General features: G+C 44.2%; 1 protein-coding gene across 5 annotated transcripts in view; it reads left to right on the forward strand.

Annotated features, from left to right (window-relative positions):
• The window catches only part of utrn (utrophin), a 770,758-nt gene that overhangs the window by 706,097 nt on the left and 36,972 nt on the right, over positions 1 to 27,689 (forward strand). For all 5 annotated transcript variants that reach the window (XM_072507465.1, XM_072507476.1, XM_072507484.1 and 2 more), the window contains 8 exons: positions 485 to 651; positions 4,054 to 4,165; positions 10,367 to 10,503; positions 17,139 to 17,177; positions 17,749 to 17,814; positions 20,226 to 20,291; positions 23,829 to 23,987; positions 25,230 to 25,467. In XM_072507465.1, the coding sequence (XP_072363566.1) occupies positions 485 to 651; positions 4,054 to 4,165; positions 10,367 to 10,503; positions 17,139 to 17,177; positions 17,749 to 17,814; positions 20,226 to 20,291; positions 23,829 to 23,987; positions 25,230 to 25,467 (984 nt within the window). The remainder of the gene's footprint in view (positions 1 to 484; positions 652 to 4,053; positions 4,166 to 10,366; positions 10,504 to 17,138; positions 17,178 to 17,748; positions 17,815 to 20,225; positions 20,292 to 23,828; positions 23,988 to 25,229; positions 25,468 to 27,689) is intronic.

Consider the following 27,689-nt stretch of genomic DNA (forward strand, 5'->3'; position numbering starts at 1 on the left):
TGACCAGCAAATCTGTTTTTTTCTGAATGTTGTTGGTTGACGGCAGATGCTGGCATCAACACTGAGCGAACACTGCAATTTTTCAGGAACTGTAGGATCTTTAATGTCCCATCTGAAAAAGGGATCTATTATTTAATATCTGATTGGGCACCTGTAACAATGCAGCATTCCTTTAGTATTGCCCTTCCAACTGTCCAGAACTCCATCAGGACCACCTCTCCGACAGTGATTCACTCCCTCAGGATTGATCCTCTGACAGTGTGGCACTCTAGATTCTGTGTTCATCTTTTGGATTGGATCCACAACCTTTAGGTCCAGAGGCCAAGTGTGCCACCACTAATCTAAGGTTAACATCTGTATAAAATAGTTAATATTTTGAATTGTAATTATACCAATCCAGTGAAAACCATGTCAAAAAGCTCAATATTAATGTCTCATTGAGGGTATCAGATAATAAACAGCTGGTCTTTCATTTGCCTCTTAGGGTCAAAACAAATCAGAGATTGATGCTGAACAGTTTGTAGAGTGGATGAGACTGGAGCCTCAGTCTATGGTCTGGCTACCTGTTCTGCACCGTGTGGCAGCTGCTGAAACTGCAAAACATCAGGCAAAGTGCAACATCTGCAAAGAGTGCCCAATCGTAGGCTTCAGGTGAGACATGCAACCTTGCAGGGACCTAGGTGATATTGGAAGATAACGTGTTAATTCAGAAACTTCTAAATTCAGTAAATAATGTAACAAAATAATTTGAAGTCCCAACTAATTCATGGGTCATGGAAGCAATTAAATTTAAAGGCCCTTCATCTTAGTGTTTGGGAGAGGTGAGTACTACAGGATTTGGAATTTTGTTCCCAGACCCATTGATCACAGCCCTGCTGGATCAAAACCAGTTTGTGATTGGGCTTCTGTTTGCTTCTCTCGTTTCTAATTATTGAAAATGTACAGACGAGCCTTTTATCAGTCCTTAAATCAGAAGCTGTACATGCTGTTGAAGTGGTTCCACATGCCATTGCAAAATGATCGACAAGGCTTCCTGTTCATAATTTTCTCTGAATTAAACTCCAGATGTTGGAAAGGATTTCTTTAAGCAAGCTTGCACCTTTTTGATTAACCTTTAACCTATAATTCTAAGCTTGATGGTCTTGGAAATGAGCCTAGCCTTCCATTGCGATCAACATCAGTTTTATCACTATCAAACATATTGATTCCTGCAATCTGTTGAGGCCAATCAACCTCTGATACTACTGGCTTCCTTCAAATGCCTTCAAGATCTGTACCTCCAAATATATCTTTGTTTTATCATCTCTTCAATCTTTCTTAACCTCAATTCACCATCCATCTGCATATATTCAACATTTTGCTCAGAAAGGTGATTCCTCTGATCCCTTTAACTACCAAATGATATTTGTACTTATAAAAGCTGCTGTCCTACCTCAGGTTATCTATTGTCTGGAAAATTGTGGCCTAAACTGTGATTGAAGTTCCTATGTTGATCTTGTCACTCATGCTGTATATTTACAGATTTCTGCTCTGAAACACTTGATGCTGCTGAAGGGTATCAAAGTAAAGACACTCCGCCTTAGCTGTAAATAAATCGAGCAAGGTTTATTACCAGTATGCATATAGGAGAGATCCTCTTTTGGCAATGGCAGGGAGGTGACTCAACTTACATTCTTTCAAAGCATAAATTTATTGTCACATTTGTTCAGCCAGCTGTCTGTTCCAACATAGAGCCTCTTGTGTTCTACATATAAGTTCCCAAGGCCAACTAGCTGTAGCTACTCATTCAATGTTTCGATGTTTCTCTCCCTTCCCTCAGTCATTCTCATACTTCTCAATAACAAATTGTAATTATCTGTTATTACAGTGTTAGCAGTTACCAGCATTTATATTACAAAAAAAGCATGGTTCATCATATTGTCAAATATACCATGGATTTTAAAAACATTCATTCATGGCATGTGGGTACCCGTGGCTGGACCTGCATTTATTGCCAATCCCTAATTTCCTGTGAACTGGGTGGCTTGCTGGGCCATTTCAGAAGGCATTTAAAAGTCAACCACATTGCAGTGGATACGGGGTCACATGTGTGCCAGATCAAGTAAAGATGGCAGATTTCCTTCCGTAGAGGACATTAGTGAACTGAATTGGTTTTTATTTTTATTTTTCTTATTTTTAATATATATTTAGACTACCCAATTCATTTTTTCCAATTAAGGGGCAATTTAGCGTGGCCAATCCACCTACCCTGCACATTTTTGGGTTGTTAGGGGCGAAACCCACGCAAACACGGGGAGAATGTGCAAACTCCACGCAGACAGTGACCAGAGCCGGGATCGAACCTGGGACCCCAGTGCCGTGACGCCGCAGTGCTAACCCACTGCGCCACCGTGCTGCCCTTGGATGAGTTTTTATGATAATCGGCAGTGGTTTCATGGTCATCATTAGACTTCTATTACAGATTTTTATTAAATCACAATTTCATTATCTGACATGGCGGGGATTAGAACCTGGGCCCCCAGAGCATTACCCTGGGTCTGTGGATTCCTCGTGCAGCGACAGTACCACTTTGCCACCACCTCCCGCCCTCACATTGTTTGACATTGCCTTGGACATCTCCAAAGATTTTATCAGAGTCTGTTATTTTTACCACTATGTGGGCTCCCAACAAAACCCGATTTGTGACTATTGTCTCTTTCTGTGTCAATTGATGTTTTAACTAATGGTCATCCTCGGAGTTTGCCTTAACATAAAGAATTTCCAAGTTTCGCACACATGACCAGGACAAGGATGAGCCGGTTCTTTGGGGGTGAGGACAGGTGTGTTAGGTGCTCAGGGAGCCCAGCAAATCACATCCATATGTTCTGGGCATGCCCAGCGCTGGAGGAATTTTGGAAGGGCGTAGCGAGGACGGTGTCGAGGGTGGTAGGATCCAGGGTCAAACTGGGCTGGGGGCTCGCAATATTTGGGGTGGCAGAGGAGCCGGGAGTGCAGGAGGCGAAATAGGCCGGAATTCTGGCCTTTGTGTCCCTGGTAGCCCGGCGAAGGAGTCTCCTTCAGTGGAAAGATACGAGGCCCCCAAGCGTGGAATCCTGGATCAGCGATATGGCAGGGCTCATTAAATTGGAGAGGGTGAAATTCACCTTGAGAGGGTCGGTACAAGGGTTCTTTAGGCGGTGGCAACCGTTCTTAGACTTCCTGGCAGAACGATAGACATTGGTCAATGGCAGCAGCAGCTCGGGGGGTGGGGGGGGTTTACTTTATTTTTGTTTATGTAATTTACACTGGAAGGGTCTGAGGGGGTGTATATACCTGTTGTCTTAAGTCGGAGTGTTAATGTTAATTTATTATTTAGGTACAGGGGGGAGGGGTTTGGGGGGGTTGCTTTTTTAGATTGTGTTTTGTACTTAACCCTGTTGGGTTCTTTTTTTCTTTCTCATTTTGTTATTAATATTTTATGAAAACCTTTAATAAAAATTATTTAAAAAAAAAAAGAATTTCCAAGTTTCTGTTCTCTCTCCTGCAATTCATACCTCCATTCTATATCCATTTCTAGCCACTCATATGCTGATAGTTCCATTCTGCATTGATCAAGTCCCTTCAATTTGTGCGTCTTTGGTGAACACGACCTCCACCCTTTGAGCAGTGCCTGCATCGTTACATTTTATTTCTCGATTCTCTTTTTTTCTTCCCGGATCTTTCTTTGTTCTTTCTTAGCCCAAAATGCATTATCCTGCTCATTTGTTGCCCTCTTTACAGTTTCACACATTACAGTCACTGGAGTCCACTATTCAAATTCATCTTTACCAGGATATCAAAATTGTGGTCCTCCTTGCATCTGTTTGCCTTCCTTACAATTTTCAGTGTTTCAAAATACAAACTTATGTGATTTAACCATTTAATTTTTTCCCCTGCAGTAGATATGTAGATCTAATCTAAAATAGAAGATGGAAGAGAAAAAAAGTCAAAACCTTTAATGATCTAATTTTGAAGAATCGAACTTCATACAAAACTTTTTTGACATTTCTTTTTCTCCTTGTTCTTCCTTTCCAGGTACCGTAGCCTCAAGCATTTTAACTATGACATCTGCCAAAGCTGTTTCTTTTCAGGGCGTACAGCAAAAGGGCACAAGTTGCATTACCCAATGGTGGAGTACTGCACTCCGGTAAGTAATGTATATTCCACTTTACGTAATTGTTTTAATTTGTGTGCATGAATCACTGAGAGAGACTTGGGAACTCAGCTGCAGCAACTTTCAAAAGTAAAATGCATGGATAAAATGTTTCTATACCATGGTAATCCTATGAGATTGCCAATAGGTATGTATACTAATGGCATCTGGCAGTGCTTATTGAATGTCAGAGGTAGATGAATTTGGTGTTGTTTCCAATGTAGTCTCGTGTCGTTGTCTTCTTTTTTGGCAGTCCCTCAGAGTTGAGGATGACTTGCTTCCACACTAAAATGAGTTCTCAGGTGACTGAGGAGTCCGAAGCGTGACCTACAGTCTCTGTTAAAGTCGGGGCGGACAGTGGTTGGAGAAGCGGGTGGGTGAGGTGCCTGGGTTGTCACTCGCTCTTTTCACAGACTTTTCCCGGTTTAGCTTCAGTTCTCGGCGATGAAACACGAGGTGTTCAGCTTCTTCCCAGATTCTTTTCCTCCGCTTCATGTCGTCTTGGGCCAGGAATCGGTCGGGATGCTCCACTTTTTCAAGAGCGTTTTGAGGGTGTCCTTGAAGCATTTCCTCTGCTCTCCTAGGGCTCGCTTCCCATGTTGAGCTCCGATTGGAGTGCTTGTTTCAGGAGCCTCGTGTCAGGCATGTGGACGATGTGGCATGCCCAGCAGAACTGATGAGCATGGTCAATGCTTCAATGCTGGGGTGTTGGCTTGAGCAAGAACACTGATGTTGGTGCGTCTATATTGTCAATGGATTTGCAGCACTGGTAGTACTTCTCCAAGTTTTTGAGGGACCTGCTGTACATAGTCCATGTTCCTGAGCTATAAAGGAGGGTGGGTATAGACCATGAACTTGGTGGCAGGTCTGAGGTCCTGGCATTCAAACACTTTTCCTCAGGTGACTGACAGCTACGCTGGCAACTGACGGTGGTATTGAACCTTGTGGTAGATGTCTGCCCATATTGACAAAGGGCGCGATCTAACCAAATTCGTTCTAAGTGTAGCAGCGAGCGGGAATTGCCGGGAGTTCCCTGACAGCTGACCTAGCGAGGCCGTCACCGGTACCTAATGTTAATTGGTCCGCTTAATGGAACCCCATGGGTTTCATACCCCAAATAACCCCAAATCCCATCAGCTCATTCGCTGGAACTGCGCCCGGCAACTCTCTGCTAACGAAGGGGAGCAACACTTAAATTGACCCTGCAGTGCAAACCCCTCACAGCACGCAGCCATGCCACCAAGGAGACCAGCTCCAAGATTCGGAGTTGCCGACCTTGCCAGACTTTTGGATGCGCTAGAGTCCAGACAGGATGCCCTGTTCTCCTGAAGGGCTCGGAGGATCAGCCACAGCGCAGCCAGTGCTGCCTGGGTGGAAGTCGCAGCAGCCAATAGTGCGGAGAGTATGACTAGGAGGACCGCCACCCAATGCTGCATGAAGCTAAAGAACCTCCATCGGACCGTATGGGTGAATTGACATTGGCTCCCTCCACCGGTCCTGCCTGTTGCCCCCCCCCCCCCCCCCCCCCCCCCACACACACACACACACACAAACCATCCCAACAACCATGGGCCTGGCAACGCCCCTGCCCAGCACCAGACTGTGCTCCAGTCCGCCCATGCCTAGCAGTGGTGCCCACGCCTGTCACCCCCATCGCATCACATCCCAGACCCTGTACATCGGAGACCCACTGGTAACGTTATCTGGTCTGGGTGCTGGTCCCCTCCACTGTCTACACACCCTCTAGTTGCAGGGATGCTCCCGGTGCAGAGCCCAGCTTTTGGAAGTTGGCTTCTGCCTCTGTGATCTTCAAGCTTCCGGTGTTCATGCAGAGTGTCCAGTCTTCACGGTTTGGTTGAGATGCTAGGCAGTAACTCTCCTGTGACATGGCACGACTACACATGGGATTCCACTTGGGGACTATGAAGTGCTGACATTACTATGATTTCCAATTCCTTTTCGGAATAGCCTCCAGCTGTGCACCCCGAGGCCGCCACGCTCAGTGGAGGTCATGGGTGGTCGGCAGCTGGAGCTGCCCCCATTCCAGGTGCAGACAAACCAGGGGTGGCATGGTAGACCCACAGGCGCTGGGACCCCCCCCCCACTGATGGCAGTCCGCCCCACCTCTGAAGCGAGACCGTCCCCCCCAGAGTCTCTTCCCCCCGTCCTTGTTCCCACCTGGGGTCTCTCGCTCCCTCTCTCTCCAGGTTTTTTAAAAGATGTATAATCGGTGCCTGCTTGACCACTTGCTGGGGAGGTGGCTAGATCACAGGATGCCGTTAGATAGCGGGTCGTTCCAGTTAATGGTATGGAGATTGGCTTTAATTGGTGATTACTGGTTTCTCGCCATGCCACGGCGGGATCCTCACCTCGCCAACAGGAGCGAGCCGGTTTGATCGCAAACTAATCGGTGGCCAGCACAGTTCCCGATTTTAGTCTCTCCTGCGATTAAATCACGCCCATAGTTTCTTGTGCATCCAAGTTCACAGTACACGATTCAGGAGCAACAGCTTTGCATAAGTCCGTGCGTTTTCTAAATCGTGCTGTGAATTGCCAGAAGCACAAGCTAATTTCCCATGTGTGACCTACAAAGTAGATTTCAGTTGGCTATTTGATTATGAGAATGATGAACAACGCAATTAATTTGCACTTTGGAAGGAATAATGTGACAAGGAAGTATTCAATGAATGACCTGACACTGGGAAGTTCTGAGGAACAAAGGGATCTTGGCATGTTTGTCCATTGATCTCTGAAGGCGAAGGTCAGGTTAATAGGGTGGTCAAAAATGCATATGGGACACTTGCCTTTAACAATTGAGGCATAGATTACAAAAGCAGAGAGGTCATGTTGGAGTTGTATAGAACTTTGGTGAGGCCACAGCTGGAGTACTGTGTGCATTTCTGATTGCCACATTATAGGAAGGATGTGATTGCACTGGAGGAGGTGCAGAGGTGATTCACCAGGATGTTGCCTGGGATGGAACATTTAAGTTATGAAGAAAGGTTGGATAGGCTTGGGTTGTTTTTGCTGGAGCAGAGAAGTCTGAGGGGGCGACCTGATGGAGGAGTACAAGATTATGAGAGGCATGGACATAATGGATGGGGAACAGTTGTTCCCCTTAGTTGAAGGGTCAGTTGCGAGGGGACACAATTTCAAGGTGAGGCTTAGGAGGTTTAGGGGGGAATTGAGGAAAAAGCTTTTTTACCCAGAGGGTGGACGGTCTGGAATGTACTGTCTGGGAGGGTGATAGAGGCAGGTTGCCTCACATTCTTTTAAAAAGTACCTGGATGAGCACATGGCACATCATGGCATTCAAGGCTATGGGCCAAGAGCTGGCAAATGGGAGTAGGTAGGCAGGTCAGGTATCTTCCATGCGTCGGTGCAAACTCAATGGGCCAAAGAGCTTCTTCAGTACTGTAGTATTCTGTGTGATTCTGTGAATCACTTAAGCAAGACAAATAAATTAGTGGAAAGATGCAGTTTAATTTGTTGAAATGTGAAGTAAATTATACACTTTGTAAAGCACCTAATTGATGTACTGAACAGAAAGATCTAGGGATTTAAATACATAATGATCTGAAGTTTGAAACAGTTTGATTTTTAAAAATTGTGCCAAGGGTATCAGTACAACAACTACTACAACATATCATTCGATCACAAATGAGTACCGTCTGCAGTTTTGACCATCCCTTTGTGGAAAGGGCACTAAAACCAGGCAGTAGGTTCATCAGAATGATGTTGGCATGAGAAACTAGAGTTTGGAGGAGGTACACGATACCGGGACTACTTTCGCCATAGCAAAGAAGGATGAGAGGAGATTTAATTGAAGTTTTCAGAAGGATAACTCCTTCCGTTGAATATTGGGAAGACTTAATCCATTATTGTCTTCACTCCATACTATAAACTCTAGCCACTTACTAGACGAGTATAGAAAATACAACAGTGAAATTAGAAAGAAAAGTAGAAAAGCGAAAAGAGGGTTTATAAAAGTATTGGCAATTACAATCAAAGAATCTCAGGGGGCAGCCTGGTGGCGCAGTAGTTAGCACTGCTGCCTCACGCGCTGAAGACCTGGGTTTGATCCTGGCTCCGGGTCACTGTTCGTGTGGAGTTTGCACATTCTCCCCGTGTCTGTGTGAGTCTCACCCCCACAACCCAAAGATGTGCAGGGTAGGTGAATTGGCCACGCTAAATTGCCCCTTAATTGGAAAAAAAGAATTGGATACTCTGAATTTATGGAGAAAAAAAATCAAGGAAATCTCAAAGCTGTTTTATAAATAAAGAGCAAGAGTATAACAATGGAAAGAAAAGGGCCAATTAAAATCCCTGATGTTAGCCTGCGTGTGAGGCAGAAGATGTAGGTATGGCTCATAATGAACACTTTGTTTAAACAAAAACAGGAAGAATGCAGACACTTTTAAAAAATCTTTCATGGATTATGAGCATTGCTGTCTCTGCCAGCTTTTGTTGCCCATGCCTAAATGCCCATGAGAAGATGGTGGTGAGCTGCCTTCTTGACCACTGCAGTCCATCTGGTGTAGTACACCCACAATGCTGTTGGAAAGGAGTTCCAGGATTTTGACTCGGCGATATAGTTTCAAATCAGGATGGTGTGATGTCTGGAAGGGAATTTTCAGGTGATAGTGTTCCCATGCATCTGTTGCCCGTGGCCTTGTAGTCGGTAGAGACCGTGGGTTTGGAAGCTACTATTGAAGGAGACTTGGCGACTGGCTGCAGTGCATCTTGTAAGTGAAACACTCAACTGTCACTGCAACGGAGGGGGAGGGAGTGAATATTTAAGGTGGTGGATGGGGTGCCAATCAAGTGGGCTGCTTTGTCCTGAATGGCCTTGAGCTCCTTGAGTTGTTGGAGCTGCGCTCATCAGGGAAAATAGAGTATCCCAAAAAGAAAATATATGCAGAAAAAACGGCAGCTGATTGCCAGCTGGGCCGTGCAGGTGCCCGAGGTATGCCCTCAGGGTCACGTGGGGCCAATAGCTCATAGAATCGTAAAATTCCTACAGTGCAGCAGGGGGCCATTCGGCCCATCAAGTTTGCACTGACCCTCTTGATACAGCACCTTACCCAAGCCCACTGCCCCATAACCCCACCTAAACTGCACATTTTTGGACAATTTAGCATGACCAATACACTAAACAACATATTTTTGGACTGTGGGAGGAAACCAGAGCAGCCGGAGGAAACCCACCCAGACATGGGAGAAAGTGAAAACTCCACACAGTCATCCAAGGCTGGAATTGAACCCGGGTCCCTGGCACTGTGAGGCAGCATTGCTAACCACTGTGCCACCGTACTGGCTGTGCTCCCCTGAGGTGGAGCTTTTATCTAGTTACGGGGGGATCTCTGTTTGGGAGCTCACCGGTGGTCAGACAATTCGACTGTGCGGCCTTGCCTCATGCCTTGGTTTCCTCCTGGCAACAGGTCATGCTGGAGGGTTCGGGGCAGCTGGGTGCACTCGCTGCTGTGGTTGTTTTGCCTATTCTTTGTCCCTTCCAGTTCTCTCCCTCTACCTGCCTGCGCTTCCTGTGGTGACCCCTCCCACTTCCTGCTCCTCCCTTTCCCCTCCTTGTTTAAGTTCTGCTCTGGTGTTGTGCCCCCCCCCCCCCCCCCCCCCATCTCATTGGTTGCTGGTAACAAACGGGTCTCGGAACAAGTTGGTGAATAGCCTCCACGTTTTGTCGAAACCTTCCTCCGATCCTCTGATGGCGTATTTGATTTTCTCTAGCTTGAGCATGCCCACCACTGATAAACCAACATGCCTGTAATTGGTGGGGCTACCCTTACCACCTTTTTTGAACAATGAAATTTACAATTCTCTAGACTGCTAGCACTCTACCTGATTCCATAGAAGAGTGGAAGATTATGGTGAACACCCCTGCATTTTCCATTCTCACTTCCTTCAATATCTTTGGATGATATACATCTGGTCCCAGTGCCTTGTATCGAGAGTCTATTCAATGCTTCCTCCGTATCAATTTTGTCCCCTCTTATGAATTATGAACCCCAAGCTTGTTTGGCTCATGTTAGGCTTGGTCCTCAGAGGTGCTCACTCTATCATTCTCCATCCATTTACTCCAGGAATTGCAACTTTATAGATGCATGTGATGAAGGAATGAGTTGAATGGGTTGATTCATGTAAATTCTTAACTAAATTGGAATTTTTTTATACTTTTAGACAACATCAGGTGAAGATGTACGTGACTTCACCAAGGTGCTGAAAAATAAGTTCAGATCAAAGAAGTACTTTGCCAAACATCCCCGCTTGGGTTATTTGCCAGTGCAAACAGTCCTAGAAGGCGAGAATCTTGAGATGTAAGTTTGATGATGTGAGATTTGCAAATGTATGAATTGCTGTTTGTGGAAAGTATTGCAGCGTAGTTCGTCCTGCAGTTAAGAGTGAGAAGGAAGTTTATCATCTGCGTGTATGTTGCAAATTGCACAATACAGCAGGAAACGGGGATTAGATGGAAGCAATGGTCCACTTTGAACTCCACTCCCAAAAAATTGCAATTACTCACCCAGGGAATGCATCTTAGGGCCGGTTAATGTCATCATTGAAAGCAACAGGCAGCTTTCTTAATTGTTTTATCTTCCTCTTCTCGTTCCGTCCCTCTCTCCTTCAAATCTTCCATCATCACCCCAATCCTCAAAAACCCAACCTGTGAACCCTCCACCCCTGCAAACTGCCACCTCATCTCCAAGCTCCTTTTCCTCTCAAGACCTTGCCTTCTAAAATTGTGCCCGTCTTTCTTGGAATTTCAGGTTTGAATCCCTCTAATCACGTTTACCCCCCGACACTACTGCAATTGTTCTTATTAAATCCATAAATTACATTTTATGTGACTGTGAGAAAGGCAAGCTATTTCTCCTCATCATTCTTGATCTGTCTGTAGCTATGGACATGGTTGATCACATCATCTTCCTCTCTACAGTCATCCAGTTGTGCGGAACTGCACTTGCATGGTTCCATTCTTATCTAATTACAGTCAGAGAGTTTCCATCGGTGGCTTCTCTTCCCATTCCTGCACAGTTAGCTCCCTTGGAACCCTCCTGTTGCCCTTCTACCTGGCTTCCCTCAGTGACATCATCCATAAACATCTCAGTTTCCACATGTACAATCTTGACATCTAAGTCTACTTCACCGCTGCCTTTCTTCACCCCTCTGTTTCTGACTGGCTGTCTGACAATCCAGTACTGGATGAGCAGGAATTCCTTCCAGTTAAATAAGGGGAAGACTGAAAACATTGGGTGCAATTTAATGCTTTTCCTGTGATGAGTAGGTGGCATGGGGACACTTAATCAGGCAGAAGGGTGGGGGCATCCTCTGGCCCAATTAATTTGGTGGTGGGAAGGTTCTTGGATACCTTCACTGCCCTGCTGTCAGTCGAGGCCCTTAAGTGGACAATTAATGTCCATTTAAGACATCATCCCGTCGCTGCTGGGGTGCCACCAGCGACAGGTGGGGGCCCAACCATGTGGAAATCTCAAAAAGAAAACCTTGTCAGGTTGCTTGTTGACTTCCTGAGGAGGACCTTCGTTCAAAGGCACTCAGTGCCTGGTCGAGGGACATGGTATCGGGAAAGGGTGTGTCCTGCTGAGAACCACTCCCTGCCCTTACTCTTAACACCTCTCCCTCCCTGTGTTAGCCCTCCCATTATTAGGCACTTGTTTCCTGGGTTTCTGGGCAATCCTGCACCTTGGGTGGGTGCATTACCAGGAGCTGCCTCCACCTTCCTCGTTTCACTTGTCGTGACACCATGGGCTAGTGCACAGTCAATTCCAGCACCACTTGACCTGGAGCCACAACACAGGAGAAATTAGATTTTATTTAAAATACCTGAGGTCCTTGGTTGAGCCCACCAAAAACATTTACCAGGTTTGTAACTTTACAACTCAAGTAACCTTTTATTAAGTACAGTATTACAATTAAATGGGCAGAAAATATAACTTACCATCTACTACCTCTTTCCCAACTCCCCCTTTCTAACCACCCCCAATCTCTATATTCGGATGCACACACACACACACACACACACACAAACAACACAGAGGAGAGGGGCAGGGTTGTGGAAATGGGAAAAAAATAATTAAAATGAGAGGATAAGGATCTTTGATGCACTGGGATAACTTCCATTTACTGTCTTTCTGAAGTTCAGGCTTTCATTTTGGTACTTCCTCCTTCTAGGCTTGAGATGGTTTTCTCTGGCAAGATTGCCTACCTTCTCTGAAGGCTCAGCATCATTTCAGGTTCACAGCAAAGGTTGTGGCAGGCATTCCTGTTTTCAGCACAATAAAACAGCTCTTTTACTTCAGCAAGCAGCAGAGACAGAGCGTTCCTTTCACTTCCAAGGTCTGAACACTTCTGTCCAATTCTCTCAGGAGCATCCAAGAACCAATCACTGACATTTGTCAGGCAGAACACTGTCCCTAGCCAACTCACCGGTCCGGTGCTGAGCAGTCTGGTCTCTCGTCTCCAAAAACAAAACCTGAGAACACAGTGTCCTGGCATGCAAGCTGCATCAAATGTGTCTTCTGCTTAAGGCACATTGTGATAATGGGTCCACGGACCAAAATAACGAAATAACAAAAGAAATGGGAACAAAGGAAATAAACAGGCAGGACACTTACACAATGCCAAACAATGCACAGCTGCTGGCCCGATTAATACGTAATACAGTTGGTCTTCCCAAAAAGAAGCCCATGTCGCCTACATTAAATACCATCTTATCTTCGGTCCCTGCATCATTCCCCCACAACCAACTCATCCTTTCCCTGGCAACTCATCTGCATGCCTAGTCACCTCCTCAAAATATTCACTCAAATTTATTAGACATGATCTTCCCCCCTGAGAAAGCCATGCTGACTATCCTTGATCAATCCTTGCCTCTCCACATGGAGATTAATTCTGTCCCTCAGAATTTTTTCCAATAATTTCCCTACCTTTGATGTTAGACTCACTGGCTTGTTTTTTTCCCTAATTCCCTTCTTGAATACTAGTACCACATTAGCTGTCCCCCAGTCCAGGCACCTCTCCTGTGTCCACGGAGGATTTAAAAATTAGGGTCATAGCCCTTTCCTAACACGGCAACCTAGGTTTCATCACATCTGGGCCTGGGGATTTATTCACGTTTAAGCCCACTAAAACCGCTAACACCTCCCCCCTCTCAATGCGAATCTGTCCCCTTCCTTGTTTTCTGCACCTACATCGTCCTTCTCCATACTGAACACAGATGCAAAATACTAATTTAATACCTCACCTACATCTTTCTGCTCCACACAAACATAACCACTTTGGTTCCTGATGGGTCCTACACTTTTCCTGGTTACCTTATTGCCCTTATTTTGTTACAATCCCAGTTGATGTTATAACTAGACGGGAAGATCCCAGAATGGAACCCTGGTTCAAAAGACCATAACTTTTCATTTTCTTTATAAAGCATGGGGGGATCAGAGTCATAGGTCCATTAATTAGTTTCTCAACAAGAAAAAACGTTTATTGATTATGATATAAAATGCCTTTACTCCCCCCCCCCCCCCCCCCCCAACCCCCCTTAGTGTAATAATTACACGCAGGTTTTAGGATTAACTGGATTACGAAGTACATTTTAATCTACAATGATCTCATTAACCCAAAGTCATTTTTAAGCACATAGGGTGACTGTGGAAAAATACACTCTCCACTTTGAACCCCAAGCGAATATTTGTGGATGTCTCCCCAGAATCCTCCCAGATGATTGTCACATGAGAGTTTCCAAATTCCACTCCCAAAAACACACTTCAAGTCTTCAAAGTATGCTTCCCTTAGTGGTTTACATTCCAAAATCTAGACAAGGTTTTCCAGTGACACTTTTGAACAAAGCTTCATCTCCACTATTAACAATAGTAATTCATTAAGATGTATGAGAATTAATGGACACTTGGTGTTCAGATATAATGTTTAACTCTCAGAACTCAACAGCATATAGGCAGAAAGTCATAAGCTTGGAAATTCCTGTGATACAGTAACAAACTTGGTGATGTTACCGATTCTGGTGGATAGTACATGAGACTGCAACATCCAAAGGATAAGATGAGCATTGATGATCAGATGGTTCTTTTGGATGTCCATATGTAAAATAACAAGCTGTATTTATTTGATGGGCAGTCATAGTGTTATAGCTAACTACAGACTCCAAAGTATTCAGGTTTATAAATGATGCAACAAGGTGGGGGATGTGTCCATGTCCTGCAGCATCTGCTAGGAGTAGCTGCTGTGAAGAGGACATTGTTTAACTTTCAAAAGGACATGGACAAGTTGGTGGAGTGGGCAGATAGGTGGCAGATGCAGTTCGTACGGAGAAGTTTGAGGTGATACATTTTGGAGAGGCAGAATAAAAAAAGGGGTGAAATTCTTAAAGGGATACAGGAGCAGAGTGACCTGGATACATATATCTACATAGATCATTGAAGGTGGCAGAACAGTTGGAGAGAGCAGTTAATAAAGTATATGGTATCCTGGGCTTTATTAATAGGGGCATAGAGTACAAGAGCAAGGAGGCTATGCTCAACTTATACAAAAAAAGAGGCCGGCATTCTGGCCTTTGCGTCCCTAGTAGCCCGGCGAAGGATCTTGCTAATGTGGAAGGAGGCGAAGCCCCCTAGCCTGGAGGCCTGGATGAACAACATGGCTGGGTTCATAAAGCTGGAGAGGATTAAGTTTGCCTTGAGAGGGTCTGCGCAGGGGTTCTACAGGCGGTGGCAACCGTTGCTAGACTATCTCGCGGAGCGTTAGAGGAAGATCGGTCAGCAGGAGCAGCAACCCTGGGGGGGAGGGGGGTGGGGGGATTGCTTGGGGGGATGGATGAGCAGGAGATAACATGAAGGGCGGGGGAAACTGGCACGTGCGGGAGAGAGCCAGTGTATAAAGCTATGTAAATGTACCATTTTGCCATGTATATATCTTGCTCAGTGCGATTTCGTGTTATTTTGTTGTGGGGGGGGGGTTATTGTTTGCAAGGGGGGGAAAATTGTGTTGGTAAAAAACTTTAATAAATATATATTTTTAAAAAACTTATACAAAACACTAGTTAAACCTCAGCTGGAATGGTGTGTACAGTTATGGGTGCCACACTATGGGAAGGCTATGAATGCAGTAGAGAGAGTGCAGAAGAGGTTTACAACAATGGTTCCAGGGATGAGAAACTTCACTTATGAAGATAGGTTTGGGACTGTTCTCCTTGGAGAGACGAAGGTTGAGAGGAGATTTGATAGAGATGTTCAAAATTATGAGGGTGTTGGACAGAGTAGATAGGGAGAAACTGCCCCTGCTCATAAAAGGATCAAGAACGATAAGAGCATAGATTTAGGCCAGGATTCTATGTTTGGGAGACAATGTTCTCCTGTGCGCCTGAATTGCACTGGTTTCACGATCCCTTTATGGTCGCAAAGCAGGATGCAATTCCTTATTCCTTGCTATGCAAATTTATGCATGGCGTGGAATACAAGGGGTTCCCATCCGGCTGTCACCTTGAACTACCTGTGCGGGATCACCCTATTAGAGGAGTCCCGGGAGGTTTGGTCACCCACTTACTTTGGGGTGGGGTGGGCGCCCAGGCAATCTGGGGTTAGGGGCTGCTGTGCGGAGTGGGGGGAATGGCCTTGGATTGTCTGTGCAATTGTGACCCTGGGAGGTGGACCTCGATGTTGGCCAAGAGGGCCACATCAGGGCCACGATTGTAGAGACCACAAGTGAAGCTCACCCACACAATTCCCGGCCATGGGGACTGGAGAATCACAGGAGGGCGGAGCAGAGCATCATTACCACCTATTTGCATTTATTTCCATGCTCCCGCTGGCGTGTGGAGTGGAACTTGTTCACGCCACCAGTGAGGGGTCTGAGCACTTCATGACGCCGATCCTGGTTTTGCCCCAAAGCCCGATTCTTCGTCCCATCGGGAGACGCATTCTGGGCATCCTGGGGACGGAGAATCCCGTCACTTACAGTGATTTGCAAAAGAAGAGTTGAGAGAGAACTTTTTGACACAGCAAATGGTTAAGGCCTGGAATGTAGTGCCTGGAAATCCGATGAAGGCAGGTTCAATACAAACATTCAAGAGGGCATTAGATGATTATTTGAATAGAGACAATGTGCACTGGTTGAGGAAAAGGCAGAGGAATGGCATGCAAGTCATTTTTGAAGTCATTTTGCCCTTTTGAAGAGCCGATGCAGACATGATGGGCCAAATGGCCTCCTCCTGCGGTGTAACAGTTCTGTGATTCTGTGCTCACAGCCACATGTTTCAATACAGAAAGGAAACTTTGTGCCGATGGCAAATATGACTCTTATCAAAGATGATCACAATAGAAACAGTTGTTCCTGTCCTGCTGTTCTGTAGAACAAGTGTGTCAATGGGTCCAAACTGAAAATATGAGTATTTAATTTGTTTACTAGCAGTAGAGAAGAGGGAGGCATGTAGAGATTGGTTTGATACTGGACCCTTCAAGCTAGAAAGATCTGAAGTTTGGTATCTGTTCTGTGCTGGAGAGGAGAAAGTGAAACGAAGAAACATAAACTCAGAAATCTGAGTTGAGGAAGAAAGGTTTGTGAAAGGCTGGTTAGTGTTATGAAAACAAATGGAACAATAGCAAAACATAAAGTAGGAAAACACATTTGGGTAGAGTGGGAAAGAAGAGAGAGAACAAGACTATCAATACTTTTCAAAAGCGTATTCAGAAATTAAGATTATTAGCTATCCAAAGGCAGAAAAAAATTAAAGATTGTCAAATTAGACCTAGTCGCAATAGGTGTGCCGTCTTTGGCAGATATTTGTTTTGCCGCTGCATTCTTAGTGTGGTTCCGAGTTGATGAGCAGCATGTGCATTGAGGATATGATTCTACTTCATTATCAACATCGCTTTTTGAGTTGCATTAACTATGATCTGTGGTTTTCTCCTCTTTTCTCTTCCAGCCCCGTCACGCTGATCAGTATGTGGCCTGAACAATATGAGTGAGTATTTATATAACATTATTTTGAGAATTATCTCATTTTAATTTAATAAAAATTTACAGGAGAACAAATATTCCATTGGTGTTATGTGAGATGGCTTTCTCCTTTTCCAAAACCCAGTTCTTCAAAAGCAAAATTGGTCACCATTTTAGAAAGAAGTATTGCTATCGTAAATAATTAAGTGATTGCGATGGTGTAACAGCCCCCAGTGTTGCATCATTCAGGAGCAAGGTGTGGAGCTGAAGTGAGCAGCATTGGAAATCCTGAATATGGTCCAAAGATTTGCCGTAAGCTACTGGACAGAAAGTAAATGCCTCACATTTCCACTTCAATCCTGTAATTTGAGCCATGAAAATGTCACACTGCTGATAATTGCATTGATAATGCAATGGATAGTTAGTTCCAGCTTAATTTCTACCTCAAGTTTTGATACTTTCTATTGCAGTATATTATTATGACCTAATTTCTTCTTTAATTTACTTCAAGCCCACTTAAGTAATGAAGCAACATTGTCATTTTGCTATTTCTAACTGAAATATTGGCCGTCATATATTTTACTATTTATTTTCAGCCCTACACAGTCTCCACAATTGTCCCAAGATGACACACATTCGAGGATAGAGCATTATGCCAACAGGTAAAAAAAAAAAAAAAAAATAGCCATTGCTCCATTGAAATTCTACTATTTTTCTCACAGGACAGTGCCATTCTGTTGTTTGTCTCTTGGAGACGCATTTCACACCCCATGAAATTTCCATGTGCTCTATGGTTTCACTGTTGCAGTATGCCTGCTTTAATCCCTTTGTACTCGGTTGTTTATAATCGATTTCATGTCCCATTGACTTTTCAACAGGCTCTATGGTTTCACTATTACAATACTCCTGCTTTATCCCTTTGTACTTGTTTATATTTGATTTCATGCCCCATTGACTTTTACGAGCCTCTGCGGTTTAGCCAGCTGCTGTCTACTTCATAGGTTCTATAGAGATCAGTTGCTAACAATCCAATTCGTGTCCCATTAACCATCAAGAGCTTCCTCGATTGCACACCTGGGGCCTGGCTGAACTCCATTTTTAATCCAATTAGTTTGTTTTTCATTCTCCAGTACAACAGAGCTCTCTAGCTTATTTGGGAAGGTTTTTTTTTAATTCAAGCAGGCATTAGAGTGCAAAGCTTCTTTAATGGGTATCTTCTAAGAGCCACTATTGAATTTTCAGGCTGAGCGCCAGAGAGCTGGGCAAAGTCTCCCCGCTTTTGGCTCCTGTTGGCCTGGGGGATGGGGACGGTTGGGCGAAAGGGATGGTCACAGACCAGACCCTAATTTATATCAGAAAACTGGACGAGAAACGCAAAAAATGTTTCAATTTGTAAAACTGAGAGCAAAGGATACTTTCCTCCAGGAGTGATTCCACGGACAAATAGGGATGTTTTATATCAGAACGAAATTTGTTATTAACACAGGACTACCCACATTAGGATCACAGAAAATAGCTTAAATTAAATTAACAGTTAAAGAATTCCTAAAATAAAAGGAATCTACTAACTTATACCTTCTCCACCTCCAATTAAGCAAAGCCCCATTACAGGACAAAAGCCACTGGTAAATAAAGTTAGCAAACACAGGCATACTCTTGTGTAGAGCTTCCTTGGAAATAATGCTTGGAGAGCAGACTCCTGCTCCTGACAGCATTTGGCAAAACTGCTGCTCAACTTTAAAACTCATAGCAGACTGCCAAACCTATATCAAACTGCAAAACTACTGACAAACCTGACTCCTCCAGTTATCATTTTAATTCCATTCCAATCCCATGACCCGCGTATCCAAGTCTAACCACAAGGTCTCAAATTATCTACTCTTCAAGGAATCTCCATGAGTCATAAAATTAGGCATCCTTTGTAAACAAGGACATGGTTGGAATTAATGATTATCTCACTTTATGATATCTTAATGCGCCTTTTACAGACACACTGCCCATCTATATATTAAACCAGGATTTTTAAAAATATTACTGCAATATATATATATATATACTAACCCAGGCTTTTAAAAACATTACTGCAATAGGTATATATAATATACTCAATATAAAAATTTCCTACATTCATCACAGGAGTAATAAGACTATGCTGCCATCCTCAGGGCTGGCTGCATGTAACCGAGAGAGAGAAGGCGAGACAATAATGTTCTGGGCGTGAAGGGTGGGTGCAATATGGGATGTGCCATTGGTCTTAAAGTCATACTTCATGCAGCAGCTGCCAGGTGTATTAAGTGTGACGGCATGACAGCAGTAAGATCATGGGATGCCCAACCCGGAGTATCCATGGTGCCTATTAATGCTGCCCTTCTCTGCTTCTGAGAGTTCTTGTGCCTTCTTACATTCCTGAAAGTCAGGCTTGTCCAACCAATTGCACTGGGGGTTCCAGGAGCCCTCAAGGTTCACATGGTAAGCACTGCAGTCTCACAATGCCAGGGACCGGGGTTCGATTACAGTCTTGGGTGACTGTATGGAATTTGCACGTCCTTCCCATGTCAGTGTGGGTATCCTCCAAGTGACCCGTTTCCTCTCACAGTCAAAAGGTGCGCAGGTTACGTGGATTGGCCATACTAAATTGCCCCTTAGTGTCCAAAGATGTGTAGGCTATGTGGGGTTGGTGGGATAGAGCGGAGGAGTGGGCCGAGGTAGTGTACTCTTTCAAAGGGTCAGTGCAGACTTGATGGGCCAAATGGCCTCCTTCTGCATTGTCTATGGTTCTAGGTGAGGGTGGGCTATTTTGCCATACTTGAAAATTAACCTGATGAAGGAGCTGCGCTCCGAAAGCTAGTGATTCCTAGCACATCTGTTGGACTTTAACCTGGTGTTGCAAGATTTCTTACTGTGCTCACCCCAGTCCAACGCCAGCATCTCCACATCATACGTGAAGGCTGATTAGGTATATGACTTCAGATGGGGCTACTCTCCAAAGTATAAATAATAATGAAAGCCAAGTTATTTTATTATAATTGGATTAATTTTGATTGTTTACATTTATCTGACGTCTTTTATTCAGGTTGGCACAGATGGAGAGAACAAATGGCTCTCTGCTCACAGACAGTAGCTCAACCACAGGAAGTGTGTAAGTCTTTTGAAGAATTTGAATCATAGTATGGTTACAGCAGAGACGGAGAGCGTTCTGCCTTTCATGTCTGTTGACTCTCCAATAGCAAATCAGCTAGTTCTTATCCCCACCCTTTAAGCATAGTCCTGCAAGCCTTTTCTCTTCAGGTGATTCTCTAATTCCCTTTTGAAACACATGATAAAGTCTGCCTCCATCACACTCCGACTGTACGTTCCAGATCCTAACCACTCACTGCATCAAAAATGTAACCTCGTGCTACTTTTGAAAAACATCTTATTGAAGGCATTTTTAGTATAATTCATGCCACTGTTAACCGGCTCTTTTGTCCTACACCTTGTATCCTTGTTCTCCAGTTTTTGGTCTTTCCACCAATGGGAACAATTTCTTATCTACGCTGAATAGACCCCTTAAGATTTTGAACAACTCTTATCAAATCTTCGCGAAACGTTCTCTTTAAGGAGAGCAGCTCCAGCTTCTCCAATCTATCCATATAACTTCAGTCTCTCTTTCCTGGAACCATCTCATAAATCTTTTCTGTGCTTCTATAATGTCTTTATGTCTTTCCTAAAGTATAGTGCCCTGAATAGAACACTGTACTCTATTTAAGGCCAAAGTAGTGTTTTGTGTAGGTTCATCATAACATGCTTTTGTATTCAATAACTCTAGTTAAAATTCCAAGGATCCCATATGCCTCCTTAACCACTTTCTCAACATGCGCTGCCATTTTTAAATATTTGTGCACCAATACATTTGAGGTCTGTCTGCTCCTGCACTCCCTTTAGAATTATGCTTCAAGTTAACCTTGATCCAAACCCTTTATATTTCCTTTTCTCATTGTTCCTACCAAAATGTACCCTTTCACACTTTTCTGCACCTGCCACAGTCAGCCCATTGAATCTTCTTGGAGTCTATCACTATCCGCGGGTACTGAGGCATTGCCCCCCCCCTCCCTCCCTCCCAAGCCCATGGGCAAGCCTCGTGCCAATGAGGCCTACCCCAACCGAGGCTGCCACCTACAGGGGCTTCCCCCCACCCCAAGCTAAAGGGGCAACAACCTTAGTGCCCCTGGGCTTGTTGTGTGGGAGCAAAGATGGCTACTCACCTCCTCAGATCCCCACAGCAGCCATTCCACCAGCTTCATGTTTTTAAAAAGGTGCACTAATCAGCGCTTGTGTGACTACGTGTTGGGGAGGCCGTTAGATAGGGGGTCTTTCCTGTTAGTTGTATGGAGACTGGCTTTAAGTGGTGATAATTTGTTTCTCGCCACGCCACAGCGGGATACTGATTTTGCCAACTGGATCGGGCCGGTTAGATCGAAAACTGATCGGCGTCGGTGAGGTTCTCGATTTTGGCCTCTCCCGCAATCTGACGGCCTTGTCGTGCTCTCACTCAAGCGCAACACGGCTGTAAAATGGCGCCCATACACTTTAAGTACAGCTAACCTTTTTATAACTCTTTTTTAACTCCATGTTTAGCCCATATAATGTCTCATTAATGCCTCCTTTTCGTTATGACTTTTGCAGTTTCTTCTTTCTTGGTAAAGACAGATACAATAATCATTTTGTGCCTCAGCCATGCCTGCTGCCTCCATATATATATATATATATATCTCCTTTTTGGTTCCTAATCAGCTTCACACCACCACTTACTACTCTTTTACTAATTATAGATCCTCTTTTAGTTCCTCTTTTAGTTCCTCTCAGGGGCTGGTTTAGCACAGTGGGCTAATTAGCTGGCTTGTAAAGCAGAACAAGGTCAGTAGCGTGGGTTCAATTCCCGTACAGGCTTCCCCGAACAGGCGCCGGAATGTGGCGACTGGGGGCTTTTCACAGTAACTTCATTTGAAGCCTACTTGTGACAATAAGTGATTTTCATTCATTCATTTCATGTTAGCTGCTGGTCTCTTCTCATAGTGTCTCTTTGCTTTCCCATTTCAATGTCAATTTTCACTTTACCAAACCATTACCTCTTTAAGGGCAGCCTGACAGTTTTGTCTGCTAGTCTTTGGTCCCTGTTTTCCTGGACCCAATGTGTTCTCACCTCTCTTAAATTGGCCCAACCCCAGTTAATTTTGCTCAGAATTGCTCCTTGTCCTTTTTATTAGCCAGCGTATATTATGATACAGAGGTCACTGTTCTATAACTCTTTCTCCACTGATGCTTTATCCACTTGATCCACCTCATTCCCCAAAACAGATCCAGCAATGCCTCCTTCCTCATTAGACCAGAAACATACAAATCAAGAAAATCCTCCTGTACACATTTCAAGATCTTTTCCCCTGCCTTCGTCATACTAGACCAGGAGAGACCAGGACAGGTGATGGTGCTGGGGCCCCATTGCCCGGGAGGAAACTGGCTTGTTGGGTGGTGAGAGCCGCTGGAAGGGCTATGGGCCACAGCCCCAGCGGTACATTATAGGGAGAGGCTGGTGGAAGCTGTGCAGATTGGGGATTGGAGTGAGGCCTGTGCGATGTGGCAGCAGGCCAGCCTGACCGGGCCTGAGTTGGGCAGCAGGAGCGAAGAGCTCGGAGAGCTGATTGAGCATTTCTCCAAACACCAGTACCAAGCTAAGGAGGCCAACTACAAGGGAATCGGACCAGCTCTTCCTCTCCCTGACTGACATGGGTACAAAGAAAACAATAGGCTGCAGCTGGATTTTTTGTTATTTTTTTCCAAGGTGACGCGGAGCGTGGCGACTCTCTGCATGCCCCCCCCCCCCCCCCCCATCCCCATTACAGATCCACTTCCTACATCTTTTATAACCGTTATTATAGTACGTTCTACATATTCCTTTATGGAGCGATCTGTACGGTCTGTAAGTCGAACATACTTTTCAATGTACCTCGGTAGACATGACAATAAATAAATCAAATCAAATCGTAATGGTAAAAATGGAGAAAAGCAATGATCCTAGTACCAATCCACGTCAACTATCCCATTTAACTTTAGAATAATTAAAGTCCCCCATTAGCACTATTCCATAGCTCTTGCATCTCTGTAATTTTCATACAAATTTGCTCCTTGCTGGCCTATTGAATACACCCAGTCGTGTAACCGTACCTATATTGTTTTCTGACTGTAACCAAATACATTCTGTTCTTGATCCCTCTAAGGCATCCTCCTTCTCTCTCTCTCGATCACTGTAATATTCTCTTTAATCATTCCTGCCAACTGTCTTCCTATCTTTCCTTTTCTATCTTTTCTGAACACCTTGCATCCAAAAATATTAAGTCCCCAGTCCAACTCTTTTTGAGCCATTAGAAGTGGAAAACTTAACACATAATATGATTTATATTGATTACCACTTAAATCATTGAATTTCTGGTAATAGATAAGAAGCCAACAATTGTGTACTGAATAAAGTTTATGCTTTTAAGTTGTAATCAAATTCAATAGTGAATTTATTCATAGTTTATCCTGGCAAGTAGAACAGGAGTTGAGGACATAAATTAATTGTTATACAGGTATAACATAAATTATTTATGCATAACTGAAGAGCTGTAAAATAATTCTGCATTTTATTTTTCTGATACAGTGAGGATGAGCACATACTTATCCAACAGTACTGTCTGACACTTGGGAGAGAGTCACCCATAAGTCAGCCCCAGAGTCCTGTGCAGATCCTCAAGTCAGTGGAAAAAGAAGAGCGGAGCGAGTTGGAATTCATCATTGCAAATCTCGAAGAGGAGCAAAGGTTGTCACATTTTATTGTTTACTCTTGCAATGTTTTTTAAATTATACTTATTTTTCCTTTACTCACTAAAGATTCTCATTCATTCTGTTGGAGAGTTCCCATATTCCTCCGAGTAACTAATATTCAGACCCTGAACCAAAATGTTCACCACAAACCTTACCATTCTGGCTGTGAAGGCACAAGAAACTCAGACCCGTTTACAGCTATTTGCACTTGCTTCTATTTATCACTGCAACTTTTCCCGTTCTGTAACTTCCCATTGAACTCTCCATTCTTCAGATTGGATTTGGTTTGCATGCCCAAATCTCACCCGCACGAGCCCCTACCGTGGGCAGCACGGTAGCACAAGTGGCTAGCACTGTGCCTTCACAGCGCCAGGGTCCCAAGTTCGATACCCCGCTGGGTCACTATCTGTGCGGAGTCTGCACCTTCTCCCCGTGTCTGCGTGGGTTTCCTCCGGGTGCACCGGTTTCCTCCTGCAGTCCAAAGACGTGCAGGTTAGGTGGATTGGCCATGCTAAATTGCCCTTAGTGTCCAAAAAGGTTAGGAGGGGTTATTGGGTTACGGGGATAGGGTGGAAGTGAGGGCTTGAGTGGGTTGGTGCAGACTCGATGAGCCGATTGACCTTCTTCTGCACTGTATGTACTGTATGTACCCCCACCAGTCCAATGATCTGTTGACACTCCCTTTCAAAGCTCATTTGTGAACAATGGTCACTCGAGTGAGGTACTGGAGATCCACCAGTATTGATCTGCATGCCCCCCCCCCCCCCCCCCCCCCCCCCCCCCCCCCCCCCCGCCTATAACCTATTGATGAAAGCGTGATCAAGCACAAAGTCAATACCTGAAGGAACTCCACTTGTGCAAGAAGATGCTGTGTTGGCATTTTCTTTTTTAAATTTAGTGTACCCAATTCATTTTTCCAATTAAGGGGCAATTTTAGAGTGGCCAATCCACCTACCCTGCACATCTTTGGGTTCTGGGGGTGAAACCCAGGCAAACATGAGGAAAATGTGCAAACTCCACACGGACAGTGACCCGGAGCTGTTAGCGAACCTGGGACCACGGCGCCGTGAGGCTGCAATGCTAACCACTGGGCCACCGTGCTGCCATGTGTTGGCATTTTTTTGATGCATCATTCAAAGCTTCCTTGTGTGATACTATAAATGGAATTCTAGGTACAGGAAGATGGAAGAGGCATTCATAAAGTGAACTAAAATTCTAATTGTTTCTGTAATCACAGAAATCTGCAGGCTGAGTATGAGCGGTTAAAGCAGCAGCAGATCCTGAGAGATATAAAACCCCTACCGTCACCTACCCTCTCATCAAACCAGCAGAATTATCACGATGCTGAACTCCTGGCTGAGGCTAAGCTCCTACGACAACACAAGGGGCGACTTGAGGCCAGAATGCAGATATTGGAGGACCACAACAAACAACTGGAGTCACAGTTGTGCCGACTGCGAAAACTTCTGGAAGAGGTACAGCTTAATCAGGCATTCGGGTTGAATGGGAACAAATGGGTGAAGTTACGCACACAACAATTTCCCAGTTATTTAAAGTGTGTTTCATTAATTGATGTTCTGGTCTGTCTTCCAAACTGTCTCTAGGCATACCTGGATTTAGTTGGAATGTATGAAACTGAGCTGAAAAGAATAATGAAAATATTTACAGCAGGAATCTGCATTCTTGTGGTAATGGTTGATCTGAATTCAAGGTCATTGCCTGTGTGATTTGAGATACCACAGTAAATCTTGCTATACTTTGCAGAAGTCCTGAAGCCATTAGCCAAAACCAGTTGAAACTGAGAATCTGATTATCTGCTCTTGTCGCATAAACTTTTTATTTTTATTTTTAAAATTTAGAGTACCCAATTCATTTTTTTCCAATTAAGGGGAAATTTAGCGTGGCCAATCCACCTAGCTTGCACATTTTTGGGTTGTGGGGGCGAAACCCATGCAAACACGAGGAGAATGTGCAAACTCCATGCGGACAGTGACCCAGAGCCGGGATCGAACCTGGGACCTCGGTGCCGTGAGGCCGCAGTGCTAACCCACTGCGCCACCATGCTGCCCTTCTGTCGCATAAACTGTGATTATGGAGGATATTTTCTCTGATTTTCTGCCATCTGGATTGAGTTCGTCCATGCTCAGTTACCATTATGCAGATATGTTCGCATTACTTTATCCATTGAATTGGCAATTCCTTTTTGTGTGTAGTGAATGTCACCTAACTCTTTTTGCCATAAGGGGGTGGGGTGGGGCTGATCAAATCTTGACATTTACCTTCAGCCACATGAGTTGAGGCTGTGTAAATTTGGTTGTTAATATGTCATCTATGCAGGAGAATTCAAATTTAATTTTTAACAGATGCTGTTACAAAATATTTCTCTATATCTTTTGTGACACAGTAAGTTTTCATTGTGATGTAGTCTTGGTCAATATTATTTAAGAATCATTTGTTTAGCTGATGGATGCTGCTTTTCCTTATCAATGATGATTTTTCCATATGAATATGGTTACAGCTTGAGCTGAACTAAATTTCTCTTGAGTCATTGATCGTGTAGTAAAGAAATAAATCAACTCTTGTCTAATTCCAACTCATAGTGAGACCAGCTGTAATTACATCCATCACTCTGACTTGAATATCTCAAAATGCTCGCAATGCAGATAAAGCATTGCAGTGGTTTACTTAAAACTGCAACAAATGGCACCTAAATAAAATGGACCAAACAAAGCACCTCGTGCATCTCAACAATCAACAGGCGGACATCACTGACTCCACAAGCAAGCCACACGGTTATGCTTTACCTGCATTGTAGAAACAGGCCGAAGCATTTGAGGTAAATTCAAAATCCTCGGGCCAGATTTTCACAGTCTGACTAGGCAGACCTTTAAAATTGACAAGTGGGACCCAGATACAGATGTTCCATCCTTTTTTCCAACAGATCCCATTTTTGCCAGTATGGGAAAGGCAGGGCATGAATCACACAGGGTGGAAACACAAACTTAGTGCTGAGTTCAAACAGAGTCTAGTTTGGCTATTAGGAACAGGAGTAGGTCGTCCAGCCTCTCGAGCGTGACCTGCCATTCAATGAGATCATCACTGGTCTGTGACCTAACTCCATATACATGCCTGTGGTTCATATCCCTTAATACCTCTGCTTAACAAAAACCTATCTATCTCAGATTTAAAATTAGCAACTCATCTAGCTTCAACTGCTGTTTATGGGAGAGAGTTCAAATTTTTAAGTGAAGAAGTTCTTCCTAACATCTCTCCTGAAAAGTCTAGTACTAATTTTTAGACTATGCCCCATAGTTTCAGAATCTTCCACCAGTGTAAATAGTTTAACCTTATCTACCCTGTTATTCCTTGTTAATATCTTGAATATTCGATCAGAACCCCTTTAACCTTCTAAATATTAACAAAAACGGGTCTAATTTGGGTAATCTCTCCTTGTAACTCAACCTCTGTAATCAAGGTATCACTTTTGTAAACCTATGTTACACTCCCCTCCAAAGCCAAAATATCCTTCCTGAATTGTGGTGCCCAGAACTGCTCACAGTACTCCAAATGGGGTCTAACCAGGGTTTTGTATAGCTGCAGCATAACCTCTGTGCCTTTATATTCTAATCCTCTAGATATACGCCTAGCATTCCATTAGCCTTTTTGGTTATTTTCTGCACTTGTTCCTGGCATTTTA

This window comes from Scyliorhinus torazame, chromosome 1 (assembly GCF_047496885.1).
Source record: "Scyliorhinus torazame isolate Kashiwa2021f chromosome 1, sScyTor2.1, whole genome shotgun sequence".
Taxonomy (NCBI): Eukaryota; Metazoa; Chordata; class Chondrichthyes; order Carcharhiniformes; family Scyliorhinidae; genus Scyliorhinus; species Scyliorhinus torazame.